The sequence below is a fragment of the Melospiza melodia genome, chromosome 2 (genome assembly GCF_035770615.1).
Source record: "Melospiza melodia melodia isolate bMelMel2 chromosome 2, bMelMel2.pri, whole genome shotgun sequence".
In the NCBI taxonomy this organism is placed as follows: domain Eukaryota; kingdom Metazoa; phylum Chordata; class Aves; order Passeriformes; family Passerellidae; genus Melospiza; species Melospiza melodia.
Genome location: NC_086195.1, coordinates 66,605,497 through 66,626,035, shown reverse-complemented (window position 1 = coordinate 66,626,035; position 20,539 = coordinate 66,605,497). Strand labels below are relative to the sequence as shown.

General features: G+C 38.5%; 1 protein-coding gene across 1 annotated transcript in view; it reads left to right on the top strand.

Annotated features, from left to right (window-relative positions):
• Positions 1-20,539, top strand: part of RSF1 (remodeling and spacing factor 1) — a 60,779-nt gene that overhangs the window by 19,822 nt on the left and 20,418 nt on the right. Inside the window, exons 2-6 of the mRNA XM_063148708.1 lie at positions 5,627-5,718; positions 10,027-10,119; positions 10,742-10,947; positions 12,925-13,082; positions 16,830-18,550. Coding sequence (XP_063004778.1) covers positions 5,627-5,718; positions 10,027-10,119; positions 10,742-10,947; positions 12,925-13,082; positions 16,830-18,550 — 2,270 coding nt within the window. The remainder of the gene's footprint in view (positions 1-5,626; positions 5,719-10,026; positions 10,120-10,741; positions 10,948-12,924; positions 13,083-16,829; positions 18,551-20,539) is intronic.

Below are 20,539 nucleotides of genomic sequence, written 5' to 3'. Positions count from 1 at the left end.
TGAAAGAGGTGGTGAGCTGGGTTCCTCACATGAGGATGTGTGGGAGGGGGTTTACCAGCAGGATAAAAATCTTGCCTTTGCTGGCTAATGTTAGAGTGACCCGTGCTGGGTAAGAGGAGAATCTTCTAATAGGTATTTGTAGAGACAAGAGAGATAAATGTCCTCAGATATTTGTGTGAAAATGATCTAGCTGGTGAGCATCCGGATTTCAAAGTACTTTCCTAGGATAACAATGTCATTTAAATGTGAGCGTGGTTTGTTTGTTTGTAATGCCTGCCAACAATCTTTCTAGGAACAGGATATAAAACTGCTACTTGGTGACTTGTTCATTCTGTTTTGATCTGTGGTTTAATTACAGCATGTTTAATTGCTCTTTTCATTCACTCAGGAGGCACAGCAGTTTCATTTTTTCCCCTTTCCTGTGCGCCTTTTTTTGGTTTTTGTTTTTTGTTTGTTTGTTTGTTTTTGTTGTTTTGTTTTTGTAGGCACGCAGTTTGGTAGGATAATACTCATCAAATGACTCAAAAAATAAGATATTTAGATTGTCCTTTCAAACAGGAACAACTGCTCTTTTTCTCATGAGGTCACATGATTCCAATTTATTATCTGTATGCCAAACTTGCTGTGTGAAGATGAGGCTCCTTTAGTGCCACAGTTTTTTTACCAGAGGTTTACTGAATTTTCTTGTTTGGGTTCAAAGTAGGGAGTTTTATCTTCCCATGTATTTAACATGCCAAGTTCATACCAAGCTTGCCATTTTTCTCTGATCTATAAACTTCTATGAATAACTAAAAGCGTCTCACATTTTCCTTATACTGAGTTAAGAAACAAGTTAGATAGTTCTTAAGAATATTTATGTTATCATAAACCAGAGGGGAGATGTTCCCTTTCTTTGACTCAGTGTTTGCTAGTTGTTTAATGAAACAGATGAGGGACTTCTAGATTAGCTTCAACTAAACAGAAGACAAGATGTTTGCTGCCTCAGACTGCTCGTGGGACTTCAGACTTTACACAGAAATTAAGGAGAATATTAAAGATGCTGGAAATGTGGTCACATGCTTATTGGGGACTCTTGTGCCTTTCGTAAGGGATGCAGCTGACTTGTTTTAAGCAAATTTATGCTTAAGGATCTGTCTGTAAAGGGAATTAACTGCATGATAAGTGGTAAATTACCATAGAATGGTTTGGGTTGGGAGGGACCCTAGAGATCATTCCAGCCACCCTGCTGTGGGCCAGGACACCTTCTGCTAGACCACACTCCTGCAAGCCCCATCCAACCTGGCCTTGAGCACTTGCAGGGCTGGGGCATCCCTGCTTCTCTGCGCAGCCTGTTCCACGGTGGCCACGTGCTGACTCTTTACTGATGTCTGAGGAGATGCTCCTGCCTTTGTTCCTCCAGGACCGCTCCCCCCGGCCCTCACTGCAGAGCGATTTGAGCAGGGTGGAAGCCTCTCCTATTTGCCATTAAACTCCGCGCAGGGTGCCAGTAGCTAATCCACATCAGCTGTGTGCAGGGTGCTGAGAGCTGCCTTCCCTTAGCAGGAGGGAGGTGGGAGATCATTAATGATCTCATCAATCTCAGCTGTCCTCTGGCTCTGTGTGGTGTTGTTTGACAGCGCAGTCATAGCGCGCAGAGGTAATTTTGGTCAAGGTAGAAGGATGAAAAAGAATGCGTGGTCAATGGAAGTATTTGCCGTGTATGTCTTATGAGTCATTTTATTTCCTACACTTGCCAAAACAAGTTAGCATGGAAAATGGTTTACTAGTGTAACTGGGAAGACCTGTTTGTGTTCGTGAAGCATGAAAACTGCCAGCAGCCTTTGCATCCCAGAGTTTTATTTTTTGTTCTCTCCACCCCAGGTCCCCCTAGCACTAAGAGTTCAGTGTTCTCTTCCTGGGTCCCAGAAGGAGGACAGTAGGCACAGGCTTTGTAATCCACATCAGTACCAGGTGCTCTGTCTAGATCATGGTTCCAGTCCTCCTCTCTGTGTCCAGCACTCCAGATCTGCTTTTATACCAAGGTTTTTTGTTTATAATAATTTTCAAAATAACAGATTCCCCCATCCTCCTTCTGGATTCAGGATTTGCTCATATTTTGTTTTCTTCTGCTGTTTCAGGGTTTTTTAGGGGAGTTGTAAGCCTTTTTGTTTTGGCAGGGAAAATAAGTAGGGGTGAAATGGGGTTATGGTTACATGAGAAGTTGTCTTTAATCTGTGGATGTGTAGGTATTTGAAAGTTACAGCTTTTCTAGCAAGCTGATGGGGTTTTCACATGTTTGTATGTTTTCTCTTCCATTTCAATTATTCTAATGCTCCCGAATTTATTAGACATGTGGCTGATGTATAGGATGCTCTCTGAAGTGCTGGAATAGACAGCGTGGTGTTCAAAGGACACTTGTGTGAGGCCCAGATGACAGCCTTCCCTCCAGGGAAGTGTAGGGTTTAACAAATGGGCTGAACTCCACCAGAAGCTTTATAATGGTTTAGGTGACTCATTCTTCCTGGCTTATGACTTCTTCCTATGAAAAGTATGTATTTTTGAATATCTAGCAGAATGCACCATGCTTTAATTATAGTCAATTCTTTGAAATATTTGTACAGCACTTTTGTAAAAGAAGAACTGCTATGCACAGTCTCCTGGTGTTTTCTCCACTGCTTAAGCATATTCTGAGAAGGTTTTAGAGAACTCCTGTATTCTGTTCCAGAGAGATCAAAGTTTTATAAAAGTTTGAGAATCTAATTAATATTTAGAGGGTTTTTTTAATAAGTTCCATCATGCTTTTTTGACCAGAACCTCACACACAATGGCAATTATACAAGAAGGATGCTGTGTATTGTTCCTTCCCTTATGTGAAATTTTTACAAATGCAGAACATTTACACAAGTTCCTGAAATGAGTGATGCAGGTCCCATATGAAGGAGATGAAATTTTGCAAAGGAGATAGCAGTCTACTGTTGTTATGTGCTGAAACCAGCCACACAACCCAAAATAATTATGCTCATCTCTTTGGTGTTATGTTCTTCCTCTTACATAAAGGATAGAACAATTTTGTAAAAATGATCCTTACTGATGTCTCAATTCAATGAACTCTTGTCAGGAATTCTCTCTATAGTCTGAACAAAAGTAAGTTATTTTACAGTTATGCAGGTTCAATGCATTTCTGAGAGGATTGAAGTTTTAGTTGTGTTTACTAGTGCAGTTTTACTCCCTGCCAGCTAAGTGCTTTGGGAGAGATTTGCCACCACTCTTTGGCCTTCCAAGGCCATCTCCTTAGGTGGCTTTTTGGACAAGTCAGGTGTACGTCCTGTATCATCTGCAGTTACTTTGGATTCAATACAGTTTGTTTCTCAGTCCTGTAGGCTTCTGCTCCTCTGGCTGTTGGGGCATGTGGCTGGTCAGGCTGCACTTCACACACTCCCTAGAGAGCAAAGTAGACATCATTTTTCTTCTCCAAACCTCCTGCCTCCTTCATTACACCAGGCGTGTACTGTGGGATTCCTCTCAGAGAAGGGAAGAGGCAAAAAGCCAGCCTAGAAATCCAGTCAGTAATATTGCATAATACATGAAAAGCATCTTGAAAGGGTAGTAAACAGAGAATGGATATGAAGTGTTCAGTGAAATTTGTAAAAATCATCACATCGATGCATCATGAAGATCCTAGAAATGCAAGAGCTGAACTGCTGAAACTGAGACAAGTGACATTTCTGTAGATACTAACACAGCTCACAGGAAGTGTTGATGCAAGAGTGTGCATATTACTCCAATTTTAAAATTTTTTCATGGTCTCAATTTTTTTCTCACACCAGAGCTGTAGCAGAGATTTTTGTGGTGACTGGGAATTTGATTATTTGAAGCAAATCACCTGTGCTTCTTTAAACTAGGATTCCTATCAGTACATACCCATAGAAAGGTCTGATTAAAAACAAACAAAAAAGGATGCTGAACAAAAGCTTTGATTCAGCAAGATTTTGAATACTCTGGCTCAGTTCCATGTCACACAAACACAAGCAGAGGTTTAATTGTATGACTTAAAATAGATAGAGTTTCTCATGTGTATAAAGTGCTTTGTGCTTAATTTTGTTAGTGCCAGCTGCTTGGCACTTATTGGGGTTAAGACCTTTGATCTTGTTCCTTTTAAAATAGGTGTTAGTTCAAAATCATGAAAAGCATCAGTTTTGAGAAAAAGCAAGGAGAGGTACTAGGTGTCTTCAATATGTAATGGAAATATTATATGCAAATGAAATTAAAAAGAACAAGCCAGGACTTGTTGCTTATGAATTATCTACACTGAAAAGAGCTCTCTTTGAGGATATCAGGCTGGTATGTTTTATGTTTGTTTATTTAAGGAGTTTGTGTATGAAATTTCTTTATTTCTGAAACAACACAAGCATTTTCATCAAACTGATTTTTTAGCAACACAGTATGTTCACCTGAAAGTTGAGGCATTTGATTGAAAGACAAAGAAAAGTTGGGTGAATTCAAGTTATATATTGAAAAGATTAACACAGGTAATGTATAAATGAGTAAAAGAACAAACATCTCAGTGGTATCTACTTTAAAACACACACATTTGATGTCCCAGCTATTTATCCTGTGTCAAATATAATTCTACTGGACCAGCAGAAAAATCATAATCATGAATTATGAGAATAAAAATATTTGGTATAAAGCTTTCAACATGTGTGTGCTTGAAGTACTGAAAATGCTTTTAGAACATAAAATTGTATGCAAAGAGTAGAGAAATAAAGATACTTGAAAAGTTAATTTTTGAAGTTCTTCCCAGCAAATTACAGATGAGAAAGCTGTGTCACTGGACATGTAGAATTTAATTAATAATTATCAGTTGCTTATTTCTTAGAAGCTGTGCTAGTCATTAACTTATAAAATCAGTGTTCTGCAAATTTGCCACTTGGTGGTGCCAAACTGATTTATAAATCACAGATGTGAGCTGAGACTAGCTGTGGAAATTGTTTCTGAGGCATGTGCACTACGAGATACATAAATTTGCTTGGGAAACTTTGATTTTTGTGACAGCACTGGTGCAGCTGTACTTAGCAACATTTGTGGCAACCATCCCTCAAGCCCCATATCTGGAGTACCTCTCTGTCCCTCCAGTACAAGACAGAGTAAGTGTATAGCAGAGCTGCATCTATGAGAATAGAGTTTCAGGAACATTTCTTCCGTACCATGCACCTGGTGAAAAATAATTTGGATCCAGTGATATTCCAGGCATGGTGCATGGGGTTTCTGGCTTTGGGGTTTCTAAAGGCAGTTGCAGGTGTGCTGCTTGCAGTATTATTTTTGTGGGTGTTTGAGTGGAATAGTTCCTGTACAGTTGTGGTTTTAACACTGCCAGAATTTCCACAGGTTTATCACTGAGCTTTATATCCTTGAATTGAAGAGTGATGATTATCCTAAATGTAAATCTAAACAAAAAGACTCATGATTAAATTAACCTTCCATCTCTCAGTTGCAGAGCAACTCTTCAGCAGGCTTGAAGTTTCTGTTTTATTAAAATGTCTTAATTTGTCACAGTGTTTCAATGTTATCAGTGTTTAGCGTTGAAGAATATTTGCACCAGACTTAATAACTTCTTTTTTTATTTTTCTCTCTCTCAATACTACAGTACCAAAGGAATTGGTGGAGCTTCACTTGAAATTGATGAGAAAGATTGGGAAGTCTGTCACAGCAGACAGATGGGAAAAATACTTGATCAAGGTACAGTGTGCATGTTGTATTACTCTGCAATGCTGGAGTATGGTTGTGATGAGCAGTTGTGTGAGCTACAGGAGCCTTGGGCTGTGCCAGCATCAACACGCATGCATCAGATCCCAGCTTAACTTGCAGTCTGCCTAGGCTTGTGAGAAAGAGGTCTGTGAAAATAGGCACCATCTTCTGCATGTAAAAGAGTGCCCACCCTCATAATTGGCAGGAAAATACTTTCTTGAATATTAAGACCTCAAATAAAGATGATTTAGTAGCCTGCAAATGGGTTAAATTGAGCAGAGATTTATACAGTAGTAGTTCATTGTATATCACTTGTCTGAATATGATTTAATTACCGTGATTTAGCTGAATTCATGCAGGAACCATGCAGAGGTCTTGTAGTACATATTAATAATAAAAGAAAGTATTGCAGTGATTTATATCTGCATGATCAGAATGGCACAGCTAAGATGAAAATGTAATTAGGCATCAGTAAAAATAGAGCATCCCATTGTTTTGCATAATTCTGTCTTGGTATTTTAATTGCAGCTGTGTCTTTCTTGATGCTTTACATACAAATATTTTCTAGTTTAAATAATTTACACTGCTTTAAAAAATAAGAATATATGGATAGTCAAAATCAATAGGATACCATTTCCCCTCTGGATGTGTTCCATGTGTCTTTTAATCCACAGAATTGTAATCTTGTTATTGTCTGTACAGCCATGATCACATCATGCTTAGAAATACAGCATCTTGTAATACGGTAATAGCAACCATACAATTAATGGCACTTGGCAAATCCAGCTGCAGGTGTCCCCCTTAAATGCTCTTTGTAAGTTCTACAGAGGTATGAATTTGTCTTGAGGTTTGTGTACCCTTTAAGATGATGATGTCTTTAGGGCTGGGAATGTCTTGAGGAATAATGTGCTGAAGGGCCTTTGTTAATTCTGACCTGTTAACCAACTGTAAAGCATTGATGGTAATCTTTAAAAATAGTAGTGTAATAATTTATGTAACTTGTGTGTACTTTGTGTATTACCAACTACTGTGGTTACTGAATTGTGTTAAATTCCTTAATGAATCCAAAAACCATTGCAGCAAACTGAGAAAACCCAACTCTGGCTCATGAACTTATGTACCCACTGGAGCCACTTACCAGTTGTGTGATAAGCAGAAAGCAGGGCGATAAAACAAGTTTGAGGGAGTAGTTTGGAAAATCTTCTTCAAAGCAGTTTGGAAATTCTTCTTCAGGGAAGCAGTAAGGAAACCCTCCCTCACACCCCTGTTAAGACCAAGTAAGTGTTAATAAATTTTACTTCATTTAACAGTCTCCAGAGCTAACTTGAAGCTTATTCTGGCCAGTGGTTCAAAGGAACCTTGAAGAACAAAGGAATTTGAATATAACTAATTAGAAAGGTATGCTAATATTGTCCCCAATTCAAAGGAGTATGATTAATTTAGAAAAGCAAGGAAGAGTATTGGGAAATGCCACAAAAGCCAGGAAAAATTGAAAAGGTGTGGAACAACTGAGAGCATTTTTCCTTGATGCCTGCAGTATTGTTCCACATATTATTGATGACACTCTAAGAGGCAAAGTTGACCTGGTTTTCTTTTGTTAGAAACTACTGATGTGTTCCTTTGATAAAATAGGGCTTGATATATTTTAGGTGTTCTTATGTAGGCAGAAACTTTAGTGGAGGGCATTCAGATTTACATGCCCTTAATATTTATGCATGTATGTATTATTATATTTTGCTTATATGCCAACTAATTATAAAACTTGCCTCACTTGACTGTTGTGCATATAAAGAGTATCATAAAAACTGTCTCTGAGCTGTGGCTGGTATTTTGATAGATGGATATATTTTGGGATAGGAAGTGAACATGGTAGTTGAGAGTTCTTGTCCTTCCCTCTTCTGGTGGTGAACCACCCAAGTTGGATCCACCAGCACGTGCATTAATTTTTTATGGAAGAAAATGGCTGTAGGTCTCTGTGAGTCTGACTTCCGTCCTCTGCACAAGGGATGTCTTGTGGTCATGTCATGTGTGGCTGAGGTAAAGAAATGCCTGGTCCTAAGCATTCCAACAACCAAGAGGGAGTGTCCAGCTTAGCTGATTTTGAGAAACATGCAGTGAGGTCACATTGCACTGTCTCCTGACAAAGTGTTTTACTTAACTATTGTCAAAAATAACTTAGATTTTTATACAGAGAAGATTTCTCTGCATTGCTCCATCTGAAACCTTCAACATAAAATCAGCACATTCTGAACACATTTCTGATTGTTAGAATTCAGGTGTTTGTAGTCCCACCCAAGAAGACTCCTTTGTCAAGGAGACTCCTCTTTCACGTTCCCGTTTTCCTTGTTTAAAGTGAACATTTGGCATGGTAATAGTGTTGGATGCCATCATATCTGCTTTGGAATTATTTGAGAGAGATTTCTTGCAGGCTGGGAAGGTGCTGATCACCCTTAGTATGCAGAAACCAGGAGTTTCTGCATGCAGCAGCTTTGTGATCAGTGTGAAGCATCCTCTCTGGGAAGGCAGAGACTAAGATTTCAGCAGATTTCAGATCAATGAGATGTGTAGTGCAGGGTTGTGACAACGCTTGTCAGGAGAATGCACAATTATCTGGTTTTTAATTGTTGAAATGTAGTCATTTCAGTTTGAACAGATGCTTCATCAGCTCTGATGTCTCGAAGCTTTTGCTTTGACAGTCACACACTTTGTAGCACATGAAGCTTCTCATTATTGCTCTCATACTTAATAACTAAGGAATGAGCAGCAACTGGCATATGCCCTGAGCAAGGGTTTTGATATAGAGTTTCCCAGTGTTCTTCATATTACATGGTTGAAAAGGAGACAGAAAGTAGGATAGCCTCATTTTGTGAGTGAGCAGGGATTGTCTCCTGCTGTGAGCTTTGGCTTGGCATCAGAGAAGTCCCTGTGCAATATTCTTTAACCTTAGAGCAGGAAAAACTGTTCTTCAGCAGGATCCCTTGTGACCAGTGTTCTTCACTGTTTTCTGTAGGTCACAGCTTAAAGTCATGCTTTATGGTGTGCCTGAGCTGTCCTAACTGCAGCTTACCCTTGTGCCACCTGAGAAATGGTGTCAGTGCTGGGGTAGTGGAGGGTTGGTCGTGTAGCTGTGGGGACAGGGGAGGGGTAGCAGCCCCTTTGCTTGATTGGAGCCCAGGTGGCTTGTTTTACATTATGAATCTGTTAATCTGTACCTTTGGTGGGTGAAATTTAGGATTATTTTTGCTGCTGTTTCCAGAGGAAGCTGCATTCAGATGTGATTGGCAGGTTTCTAAGTAGCTTGGTAACTGTATCTTACGTTAATAATAATTTGTTGACTTGGAGACTGCACTGTTCTGACTGAGTCCAGCCTTGTAGGCTGAAGGGCAGCAGCACCTCATGCACTGATTTGACAGTTGAGATTCAGCAGTGGCACTTCAAAATAATTCCAGCTGGAGATGTAGCTGTGATCAGCTTTTGCCTCCTCATGGATATTTCCACTGGAATAGCCTCACTAAGTGGAGATCCCACCATGTGTCCTCAGCTGATGGGCAGCTTGTCTCTTCTCTGAAAATTGGCTTAAGCACATCTGAGTTGTTTAGGAGGAGAGGGAATTTCTTCTTCACCTTTATTATTTGAGCTCATGCTGATTCAATCTATTTCTCCTCTACTGCTGCTTTTTCTGGTGATAGAATTTTTTTCCCCGTATTGGTGTGGTTGAATTTATTTGCTTTAAATAAATTGAAATTGGCTATATTTAAAATATTTTAAAATGTTTGTCAAGCAGCTTGAAGCTCAAGATATTTTAGTAAAGAGTAATAATTCCATGGTGTGGAGTGAGTAGCAGTTGCATTTGTTATCTGCAGTAGAGTTGAAGGACTCAGAGGGCCCCAAGAGACCCTGGCAATTTGTCTGCTAAGTGCTGCAAGGAGATATAATAGGAAGTCATGTCTGCTTGAGGGAATTTATATTCTAAATAGACAGAAATAGAAAAATGTGAGATATGTGTACAGCAAAGACAATAATACCTTCCCATTCCAGAATCATGCTACCTAATTTAGACTAATTTAGTTTAGAGAATCTGGTGGTGATCAGGACCTCGATGATCTTCTCTTCCATAAAAATTCAACAGTGCTTGCTAGTGTGCCTCAGTTTTACTTTTTGTTTTTCTGTAAGACTTTCTGACTGCAATCCCAAAGAGATCACATATGATTAATTATTGTGGTAAAGTACTACTAATAAAAATTTTTAAAGTTGCTTTTTTCTCCTAACCATAAATTATGCTTATTTCGTTTGTAACAGATATGTCAAGAATTCAACAGCACTTGGGCTTGGGAGATGGAAAAAAAAGGATACCTAGAAATGAGTGTTGAATGCAAACTGGGGATTCTGAAGGTACACATTCTTCAGCTAAGGTTCTAAATTACTGCTTCCTCACTCACTTTAAGGTCTTGCAAACTTAGCTTGACTGAACCATAAGCACATATATTAAATATAGACCTGATCTTGGACAAACATAATATTGTTCATTGTAGTGGGATGAATGTAGCTGCATGTAACACTTTGTTTGCATATTTTTCACATTTTGTGTGAAAATAGTCTCATGCCTACTGCTTTGTCAAGAGCTCTTTGCCTGTGTAATACACACTTTGAAATGTGTTTGTTTCCTTGCTGGATTCCAAAGGCAAAATGGGACTTCATCTTTTGTGGTCTTGACAAAATTGTCAGGGTTGGTTCCAAGTTATGTATGGGTTCTCTTGTAGAATGAGATAATTTGTGCTATGTAATAAAATTTGAGAATTAGCTTTCTAACCCAGCCAGGTTAAAAAAAAAAAAACAAAACCAACACTTGTCTCTCATTTAAAAACAACATGGTCTGGAAAAAACCTATAGCTACAGCTGACACACAAATCCAACAGAGAGAGGCCTAAAAACAAGTCACACTGAAGTGAAATGAGCTGATTTTCTTCTTTCTGTTTATATTTTTGATATTTTACCAGTCTTTTTACTTTTTCAGTATCTCTGTGAATGTCAGTTTGATGACAATCTGAAGTTTAAGAATATCATTAACGAGGAGGATGCTGATGCCATGCGCCTGCAGCCCATTGGTCGGGACAAGGACGGCCTCATGTACTGGTATCAGCTGGATCAAGAGCATAATGTCAGGATGTACATAGAGGAACAGGATGACCAGGATGGATCCACTTGGAAGTGCATTGTTAGGTATTCCTTTTTTTTTTTTTTTATTTTGTGCAGTTTTTAGCTGTTTGTGACTCAGGCTCAGAAATGTCTTTCAATAAATCTTTATTTCTCACACAGTAGGATTCATGACAGTGGGATTTTCTGCATTGAATCTATGTTCTAGTGAAAAATCATGTACAGAAATAACTCACAGATTTGTTGGTGGCAGCCATCACATAATATGTTTCCTGCTAGTTCAAACTGCAATGAATATATAGAAAGGGTAGCAAGAGAAGACTGTCTTGAGGATGATGGCTCCATATTCCTTACTGGCCAGCTAAATGCCTTAGAAAACAGGACACTCTTGCTTCCCTAACTTCAGCTTTGTTAGGAAAGCTCCAAGTAGACAGATTTGTTCTTGGGGAAATTATATTGCAATTATTCCTGTTGGAAGGAAGCCAGAGGAGGCCAAGGAGGTGCTCAGAGGGCTGGAGTACCTCTCCTTCGAAGACAGGTTGAGAGACTTGGGATTGTCCAGCCAGGAGAAGAAGAGGATCCAGGGAGAACTCAGAGCCCTTGCTAGTACTTAAAGGGGTTCAGGAAAAGGCAAGAGGGACTTGTTGGAGGGATGTGTAGTGACAGGAGAAGGGGGAATGGGTTCAAACTGACAGAGGGCAGATTTACATTTAGTGTTACAGAGGAGTTCTGTGAGAGTGGTGAGGCAGTGGCACAGGTTGCTCAGAGAAGCTGTGGCTGCCCCATTGCAGGAAGTATTCAAGGCCAGATTTGATAGGGCTTTGAGCAACTTGGTCTTGTAGAAGTCCCTGCCCATGGCAGGGAAGTAGGAATGGGTTGGTCTTTGAAGGTCCCTTCCAACCCAAACTGTCTGCAGGTTATTTACACTGCCATGACTTCAGAAACTGAGGGAGTCATGCAGAAGTATTTAAGCCACTATCAAGTGGCTTAATCAGACCAGAAAATGATAAGCATCACTACGAATTACGTATATACAGCTGTTGTGGGGGAATAAAGTAATCATGTCCAGACAAACAGATTAAGAGCTGATCCATGCATCATCCATCTCTTCCATGCATTATAGACTCCAAAATTCATTGCCAAAGGAAGAAGAAACCAGGGTTCTGCTGGGAAGCTTCTAACACTCCACACTCACAGCAGAAAACCACAGTAATGCATTAAGAAATCTGAAATGGTTTTAAAACCTGTGAGATTCCACATATTGTGATTGTTGCCAGCTTCCTTTCTTTCTGTAAACCTGGGAAAAACAAATTGCTGAACATTGACTTTGAAAAACAGATGTGAGACCCTTATTATTCTAGTCCATTAAGAAAGCAATGACTGTTCAATCATTGCTCAAACTCTTTATAAATAAAGGTGATTTTTTTTTAAATTGGATGTGCAGCATAAATAAGGAGTTACAGTGCACTGAGATTCACTCTCAGACAGATGTGCACCAATGATTTTGCTGTCATAACTTGAGTTGATGGAGTTTTCTAGACAACTTGGTGTTGTTTGTTGCATGTGCTAAGGATTAGCACTTGCAAAAAGTATCTAAATTATTTTGCAGTTTGCTTTTGCAAATTTCACTCAAATTATGTGCTTGCTTCTTTGGTGCATGAGCAGAGAGCTGTTGTTTGTTCACTGCTGAGAGAAAAAAAGAAACAGCAAAGAATAATCAGTGATGGTTAATGAGAGGGTAATTAATAACAGAACAAGTAGCAGCTTGGATCCGGACCCAACAGTAATTGAGTTGAGATAGTTAAGTAGATATGATCCTTCCAAAAGCAATATTTTTATTTTGGTATGGATAAATTGAAACATTTCTGACTGCAAAAAGGCAGCCATTGCTGGGACAAGCATTTCAGTTTGCTTGTGTTTTCACTATAGAACTCTATAAGGTTTTCAGGGTAATTAATTTAAGGAGATAATGTTTGTTTACTCTTCATGAATCCCTTTGGGGTAAGTAAGTGGCTTATCAGACAGTGTGTTTTTCTCTTCTAGAAACCGCAATGAGCTTGCCGAGACCCTTGAGCTCTTGAAAGCGCAAATTGATCCTGCTCTGTTGAAAAACAACAATTCTCAGCAGGAGAATTCATCACGTGAAAGTCCAAGCATAGAAGATGAAGACACCAAAAAGGGTGAAGAAGCAGCCACACAAGGTTTTCTGCTTTCTTTTCTCAAAGTTTAAGTGTTTTGTTGTGGCAGTGTTAGAATTTTCAGCCTCAAAAAAAGTTACTGTGTTAGTTTAGGACTTTAAAAAAGCAAATCAAGTAAATATTGAATACTTTGAAATTCTGAATATATTTGGAAGTTTTTCAATACATATTTAATCTCAAACACTTATTTATAGGAAGAGAGGTGTGTAAAAAATGTTTTCTCAGTAGCTATTTTTTTGCTGTACATTTTGTATAATATTGTAAATCCTCATTATTGTATGTTTTTGTGGAGCATTGATCTGCTGCCAAACTTCTCCTGTTTTAGCAACATTAAAATTTGAAAAAGAAAAGAAATCTGCTTGTGCAATGCCATGATTGAAATCAAGACTGTACTGGCTGTAGTGTTTATTCTTGCTTTTGAATTAGAATCAGAAAAATATAGAATATAGGTTATTTCCTTAAATGTTTCACAGTTGACACAATATTTCAACAAGACATGAGCTTAAGTTAAAACAATTTAAAATGCTAAAACATTGTTGAAGTGAGGCTGTCCTTATCTGCCTCCATTATATTGTTATTATTAAAATCAGAGAATTATGTAGATTAAATAAGATCTCCAAGATCAAAGCCAAGAACCTTTTTCTTTCCTTATTAGCATGTCATTGCACATATTTAGTAACTTGCCTGACTTGTTGGTTTGTGCATTGGTTTTGCTAAGTATCAGTCAGCCTGAAGTATCTGACTTTTTAAGAATCTGGTCTTCTTTAAGGTCATGAAAAACTAGAAGCCTGTTATCCCAAGTAATTTTACCCCAGTTTTACTACCTGGTCTTATTATTTAGTTAAAATGCAGGAAAATATTTTTACAATCAGAAGCCTATTTTAAGTATTCTAGTGTGTTAGTCAGTGTTTCTACAAATGTGTTGAAGTTAACTGGATATGTGGAATTAGCCAAGGCTTGTCTTGGTTTTGAGTATCAGAGAGAAGGAATTACTATTCTATTTTTCTTTGCATCAAGCAGTGTAGAACAGAAGAAATAAATATTTAGGTGACATTGGAGTTGTTGTGGAGGTACTGGAGATAAGAGATGATTGTAGAAATGACGGTAAATTGTGATAAAACCCACCAGAATTATGTTTCAGTCTGAGGCATTTCCAGTATCTAACTCTGCATATAGGTGCCAACGCAACCTGCGTAGTTACCAACGCTGCAGAATTAATTCCATGTACTGTTTGTGCTTTTGTCTCAGTCAAGCCAACTTAAATCATCTGATTAAGACCTCTTCTTCAGATACAATTTTGCTTTATGTTGAATTCAGGAGCAGCCATTTTAAATGTCTCTACTGTAGATAATTCCCCAAATCCTGTGGCACACTCACCTGGCTCAGTACTTGCATTAGGCTGTGTACTGGTGTAAAAATCACCTCTAGGCACTAGTTGCAGAATCATAGAATAGTTTGGGTTGAAAGGCATCTTTAAAGGCCATTTAGTCCAACCTCCCTGTGATAAGCAGAGACATCTTCTACTGGATCGATTTGTGCAGAGCCCCATTCAGCCTGACCTTGAACACTTCCAGGGATGGAGCAGCCACAACTTTGCTGGACAAACTGTGCCTCACCAGCCTCACAGTGAAGAATTTTTTCCAAATATCTAATCTAAATCTCTCTTCTGTTAGTTTAAAGCCCTTCCCCCTTGTCCTGTCACTCCATGCCCTTGTCAAAGTCTTGTAAGACCCCTTGATGTACTGGAAGGTGCTATAAGGTCCTTCCAGTTCTTTCTCCAGGCTGTCTCTCAGCCTGTCCACAGCAGAGGTGCTCCAACCCTCTGAGCATCTTCATGGCCTCATTCCTACAGGTACATGTCCCATGTATGTAATGAATAATGAAATTATTTACATTCACAGTGATTTGAGTGCTGTCAGTGTGTTCACAGAACATTCCTTAGAGCCTTTCAGTTGAGAAACTATAGTATCTCCTCCTTGTAGTCCAGGGATTGCACTGAAGGCCCTATTAAGAGGTGGGGAAAATATGCAGGAAGGCCTGACACTTGTTGGCTTTGGCCATTTTCCACAAATCTTTGAATTAGTACATGCAAATACATGGTAACCTAACCCAATGCTTACGTGTTTACTGGCCTGACTGACTCTGGTAGCATTAGGAGAGCTTGTGCGTTGACTGAGTCACTTTGTGTATATGTGAAAGGTTTTGTGATTAGTTCAGGGAGTTAAACTATAGAACATCTGTTGATTTTTGGTATGGAGAGGTTTTGGGATTCTGGTGATCCTTAATGAAGTTTGGGAGAGAGCTGTAGGTGATGGGAAGAAATGGCTGAGCAAAGTTTAGACAGACAGAGATAGAGGAAAAGTGGGAGAACTTGGACACAGAGAAAATACCTCATTCTCACTGCTACAGACAAATATCTTTGCAGAGGCAATTATAGGGGCTCTGAATGGGCATCACTTCTCTGAAGGGGGAAAACCCGGTCTTGAGCCTTCAAAATGCGCACCTCTAGAGCACCTTGCCACTTCTGGAGCCTTAGAGATGCATCTTTACTGTACTGATACTGAGGCTTACCTGGATACATGTCTTGTATTTGAAAATAGAAGATCTGTGAATTCCTCCTCACTGTTCTTTTCTAAAATGCTTAATTTCTTCGATGTAATCATTAGCTGTCATGTCCTTTCCCTTGTATATTTTTAACCACATTCAGAAGCTCTCATCATGCAAAAAAACCTGCGCTAGCTCAGTTGGAGAGGGGTGAGCTAGAAGGGGAAAAAAAAATCTTTTTGTTTGCAGTTGTGGCATGCCTGCAAAAGCGTCTTCCGGGTGGCAGGAGCTGCTGTTCTGGTATATACAGTGCTATTGTATTTGCTTCTTCTAATTAGTACTGTATCTGGCTGACACAAAATGATATTGTTAAAATACAAAACCCTGAAGTATCAAGAGGCTGTGGTAAAAATAAATAACAAGCTGAAGTGCATAGTGACAAAATAGCTGTATGGTTTATTCTAAATGCTGGAACTGTACTTCAGGCCCTAATGATCTAAATCTGAGTTAGCAAAGTTGAATAACCTGATTCTTTAAGCTCTGCAGGTTTGCTGGGATATGCTACTATTCATTGCTTGTTTTAAAAACTGCAGATGAAGTGAGGGTAGAATATTGTCTGCATGTAGGAGATGTAGTCATTGCCTGGAGAACCTGGGTGAATTTTGCCGTAAGCCATAATACCGAATGTCTTTTGTCCGAAAAGACATTGTTGAAATACAATAGGTTAGTGTATCTTGAAATAAAAACATGTATAAACAAGGGACTTGTTTCTCTGAGGAATTTTTCTTGAAGGCCATGGAATCTTACACCATGTTCTGTTTTCTGAAATAGCCCAGAGACTCAAGTGAGATTTCATGCCTCCGCCTAGATTTTATGTATCCTCTGGAAGTATTGTGGTAATACTGAAGAAGGGACTGAGATGTGTGTTGAAGGAAGGATAAATCCAGAGTTCTGCTGCTGGCTTCTGAAATTTAGGTTTATCTTGATATACAGCTAGACTGAAGACTTGTTCTATAGCTAAAAATTGTCAGCCCACTTGTTTAATGACAGTGTTAGACAAGCTAGATTTCTACTAATTCAGTAAGAGAAGAGTCCTTTGTGCAACTTGGGCTGTTGGGTTTTTTACGTATGCCTCTGTTTTGATGAAGTTCTCTGTAATCCTATAGGTCCTTTGGTTGTTTCTTAGCTGTTTTTCTCTGTCAACAGAAAATCAATTGAAAATCAAAGAAGAAAAAGAGGAGGTAGAGGAACAGTCAGTGGAATCGGAAAGCCTTCCTCCTCCTGTGGTCAAAGAAGATGAAAATGCACTTAAAATTGAGAAAGTGGAAGAAAAAGAAATTATAAAACTGCCAGTAATAGTGAAATTAGAAAAGCCTTCAGAACACAATGAAGAAAAGCAAACTGTCAAGGAAGAAAGTGACTCCTTTAAGGAAAATGTCAAGCCTGTTAAAGTAGAGGTGAAGGAAAACAAAACAGAACCCAAAGACCTAAAAGAAGTGAAAAGCTGTATGGACAAAATAGCAGTTCATGAGCCAGAGAGGTTAGAATTTTGTGTTAATGTCAAAACTCCACAAGAAATTGTGGAGAAATCTGTGGAAGAAAGTGAAAAACTTAAAAATGACCAACAGGCAAAAATACCACTTAAGAAGCGAGAGATCAAACTGACAGATGACTATGACAGTCCAATAAAAGGGCCCCTGTGTAAATGTGTGACTCCAACAAAGGATGTCTTGAAGGAAGAAGGGAAACCAGAAGAAGAAGCTTTTAAGAGAGTCCCTACCATTACTGCTCTATGTCCTGATGGGAAAGTGCTAGTAAATGGAGAGGTTAGCTGTGAAAAAATAACCCCAAGTGTCATACAAAATAGTAAGTCAGAGCACTGTGCTAGTGCTATGGAAGACAGCACTTCATTAAAGGAGAAAAATGGAAAAAGCGGGGAAAAAGTATCAGACTCCCTAAATTCTGTTATAAAAGCATGTGAGATTGAGAAAAACGCAGTAACTGTGCTGAAAGAGATCGGGGCTGTGGTCTCTGAGGTTTCTAATCAGAAAGTGCCTTCAAAGGAGGAATCTAGTCCTGTGGAAAAAGAGTCCCTTGACAGCACAACTGCTGAGACGGTAGCAGAAGAGGCTTCAAACTCTGAAGACTGTGCCAAAACAACTGAAGAGAAACAAGCCACTGATCTCAGAAATGACAGCATGCCACCACCCAAAGAATGTTCAGAGAAGCTAGAGATGTCCCCAAATGCATCTGCTCCTGCAGAACTGCCTAAGCTTGCACTGGCTGATGAAGAGACTTTGAAAAGTAAAGATGAGCCTGAGGAGAAAAACGACTCTCCAAAAGCTGCTGAGACACCTCCTGCATCCACTTCACCTGTTACAGTAGAGAAACCTGTTCCAGAAAAGGAGGACTCTGATAGTAAAATGGCTCTACCTGAGGAGAGCAAAGTAGAAGAAAAATCCAGCCCAGACAAACAAGAGGAAGAGCCAGAAGCTGCCCAAACAGAGCCAGATAGATTAGATGATGCCCGTGCATCTAATCCAGAGGACTCCTCAGAGAGTAAAAAGGAATCTCCAGTACCTAAAAGCAAATTTAAATATAAGCTAGTTTCTGAAGAAGAAACCTGTGCAACAGAAAATAAAGAAATAACTTCTGAAAGACAAAAAGAAGGAATTAAATTAACAATCCGGATCTCTAGTCGGAAGAGAAAGACAGAAACACCGCCAGAAGAGGTCAGCATTGGCCGCACGTTAAGGCGCTCACCGAGAATATCCAAGCCTACTCCGAAAGTTGTGGAGACTCGGGATCAGAAGCCTGAGAAGAAGCGAGCTGAAGAGGAAGAGGAGAAACCTGCAGCAGCACAAAAACCAGAACGAAAGGAAGATGCAAAAAAACAAGAGAAGGAGACAAATTCTAAAGTTAACAAGGTAAATACAGTTTTATTACTTGTGAGTAAAGAAAACCCCCAGTCTTATCTATAAGGAGAATATACTCTTACATAGGAATACTGAGGATTATGTTCCTTTGGTCAGCTTTTGCAAGAAACTAGCTTTGCAATCAGTTAATGAGCTCAACCAATTTAAAAACACCCCCTAAGAGAGTGCTAATATCTATTTCTTTTTTATGAACTTTGACAGTTAATAAATCTGTCACTTAAACCAGCCTAAGTAGACCAAATCAACCTGAGTGAATGCTTCTAAAAAATGACATGATCAGGTGTGAGTCTGTCTGTCTGTGTGGCTGAATAGAGACTTGTAACCCTCTGGATTTACTAGATGGATTCTTGTTGGTGTCTGGTTGGCCAGAATGATCATAAGCTAAAAAGGAGCCAACAGATGGGGAAGAATAAAAATATTATGACTTCTGTTTCTAAGTGAAGCTAAAGATATTGTTGTGGTGAATTCATGATATAATTTAGCTTTTCTCGTATATGTCCTACACATTTTAATGTGAGTACAGGATTTTGTTTCATATTAACTTCTGTTTATGCAGAAGAGATCTTTAAAAGTACATGATGTAAATATATCACAGATCCAGATTTGTATGGTGTGCTTCTGAGACTGTGTATTTATAAATAACCCTTTATTAATTTATCTTCTGTTTTCTCTGGATGTGCAGCACAAAACAAAAGATGCGTTATGAGTTTATATTTTTTAAGTGCACTTTTTAAAATCAACTTGTAAAATCTTATTAATTTTCCATGGAAACATATTTTTGACTGATGTAGTTTTCCCAAAGCATTCTATTACTTAGAATGTTGAAGAAAGTTTTTTACATACTGATGTGTTGAATAACCTTAATAAAATGAACAAACACTTGATTTTTCAGTGAATGGTAACATCTATACTGAAAAATGCTGTCCCACGCACAGGGAAATGAAAACCAAATTTTTCATTTGAAGATTTTAAATAAAAAAGAAAACATGTGAAAGTAAGAGGGATTGTAAGTCCTGAAAGTTATTAGTATTTTGAGGTACTGTTGCTACAGGTATTTTAAGTGTTTTAACTTGATTTCTATTTGTGAAAGAGCAAGAGATCTAAAGATGTTTAATTTTAAAATAGTTATGATAGAGGAAGAAGTTTGAGGCTGTTAAGTGTCTGTCATTTAAACAGGATGAAGAACATCAGGATCTTTAATTGCTTACTTTTTGTCTTGGGGTTCCTTTTCTTTGTAAAGATGGGTCTTATAAAAACTGATTTGAAGTTATGATGCTGTATGATGAATCCATAGCCTAAACTGAGACTCTGTAATGGATTTCAAGTACCTTTGCTAGTAAAGCTTAAGTAACAGTAAAATTTCTAAACAGGTAGAAACTGATGCTAAGAACCTGAAACAAAATTTTACCAATATGACAATTACTGCTTTGGTACAAGTCCATCCTGCAGGAGAAATAGACTATTTGGGGCATTTTAGTTTATTCAGCTTATTCAGGTCTGTGAATAATTTAGTCAAAATCCAAAAAATATATTTAATTAAAAAGCTGGAAAAATTATTTTCCATTTTCAGTGTCTGTGGGAAGGGGGTGATGAGTTGTGAGAGAATGATGGGTGTGAGACACAAGTCAGTCAATGGGAAGAAAAGTTTCTTCTGTTTGACATGTTGATTTAAATCTAAAATATCTTAGTTGCACAAAGTAGTTTAAGTAATTCAGAATAGTCTTCTGAATTTTAATTGAAACCTGTTTTTTATTCAAAATATGATAATATATATATTCAAAATATTTTAATTCATAATATGGTATATGATGGAAGGGGGTAGATGCCCCTTTGATTAGCAAAAAAAGAATCACCAACTGAATCATGTTTTCAGTTAAGGAAAAGAATGAAGAAGTATAAATGTGAAAGGAGACCTAGATAGAAGTTATGCACTTAAAAGGTGTAGTGATCTTATTTCAGAAACAAACACATTTTCCAAGG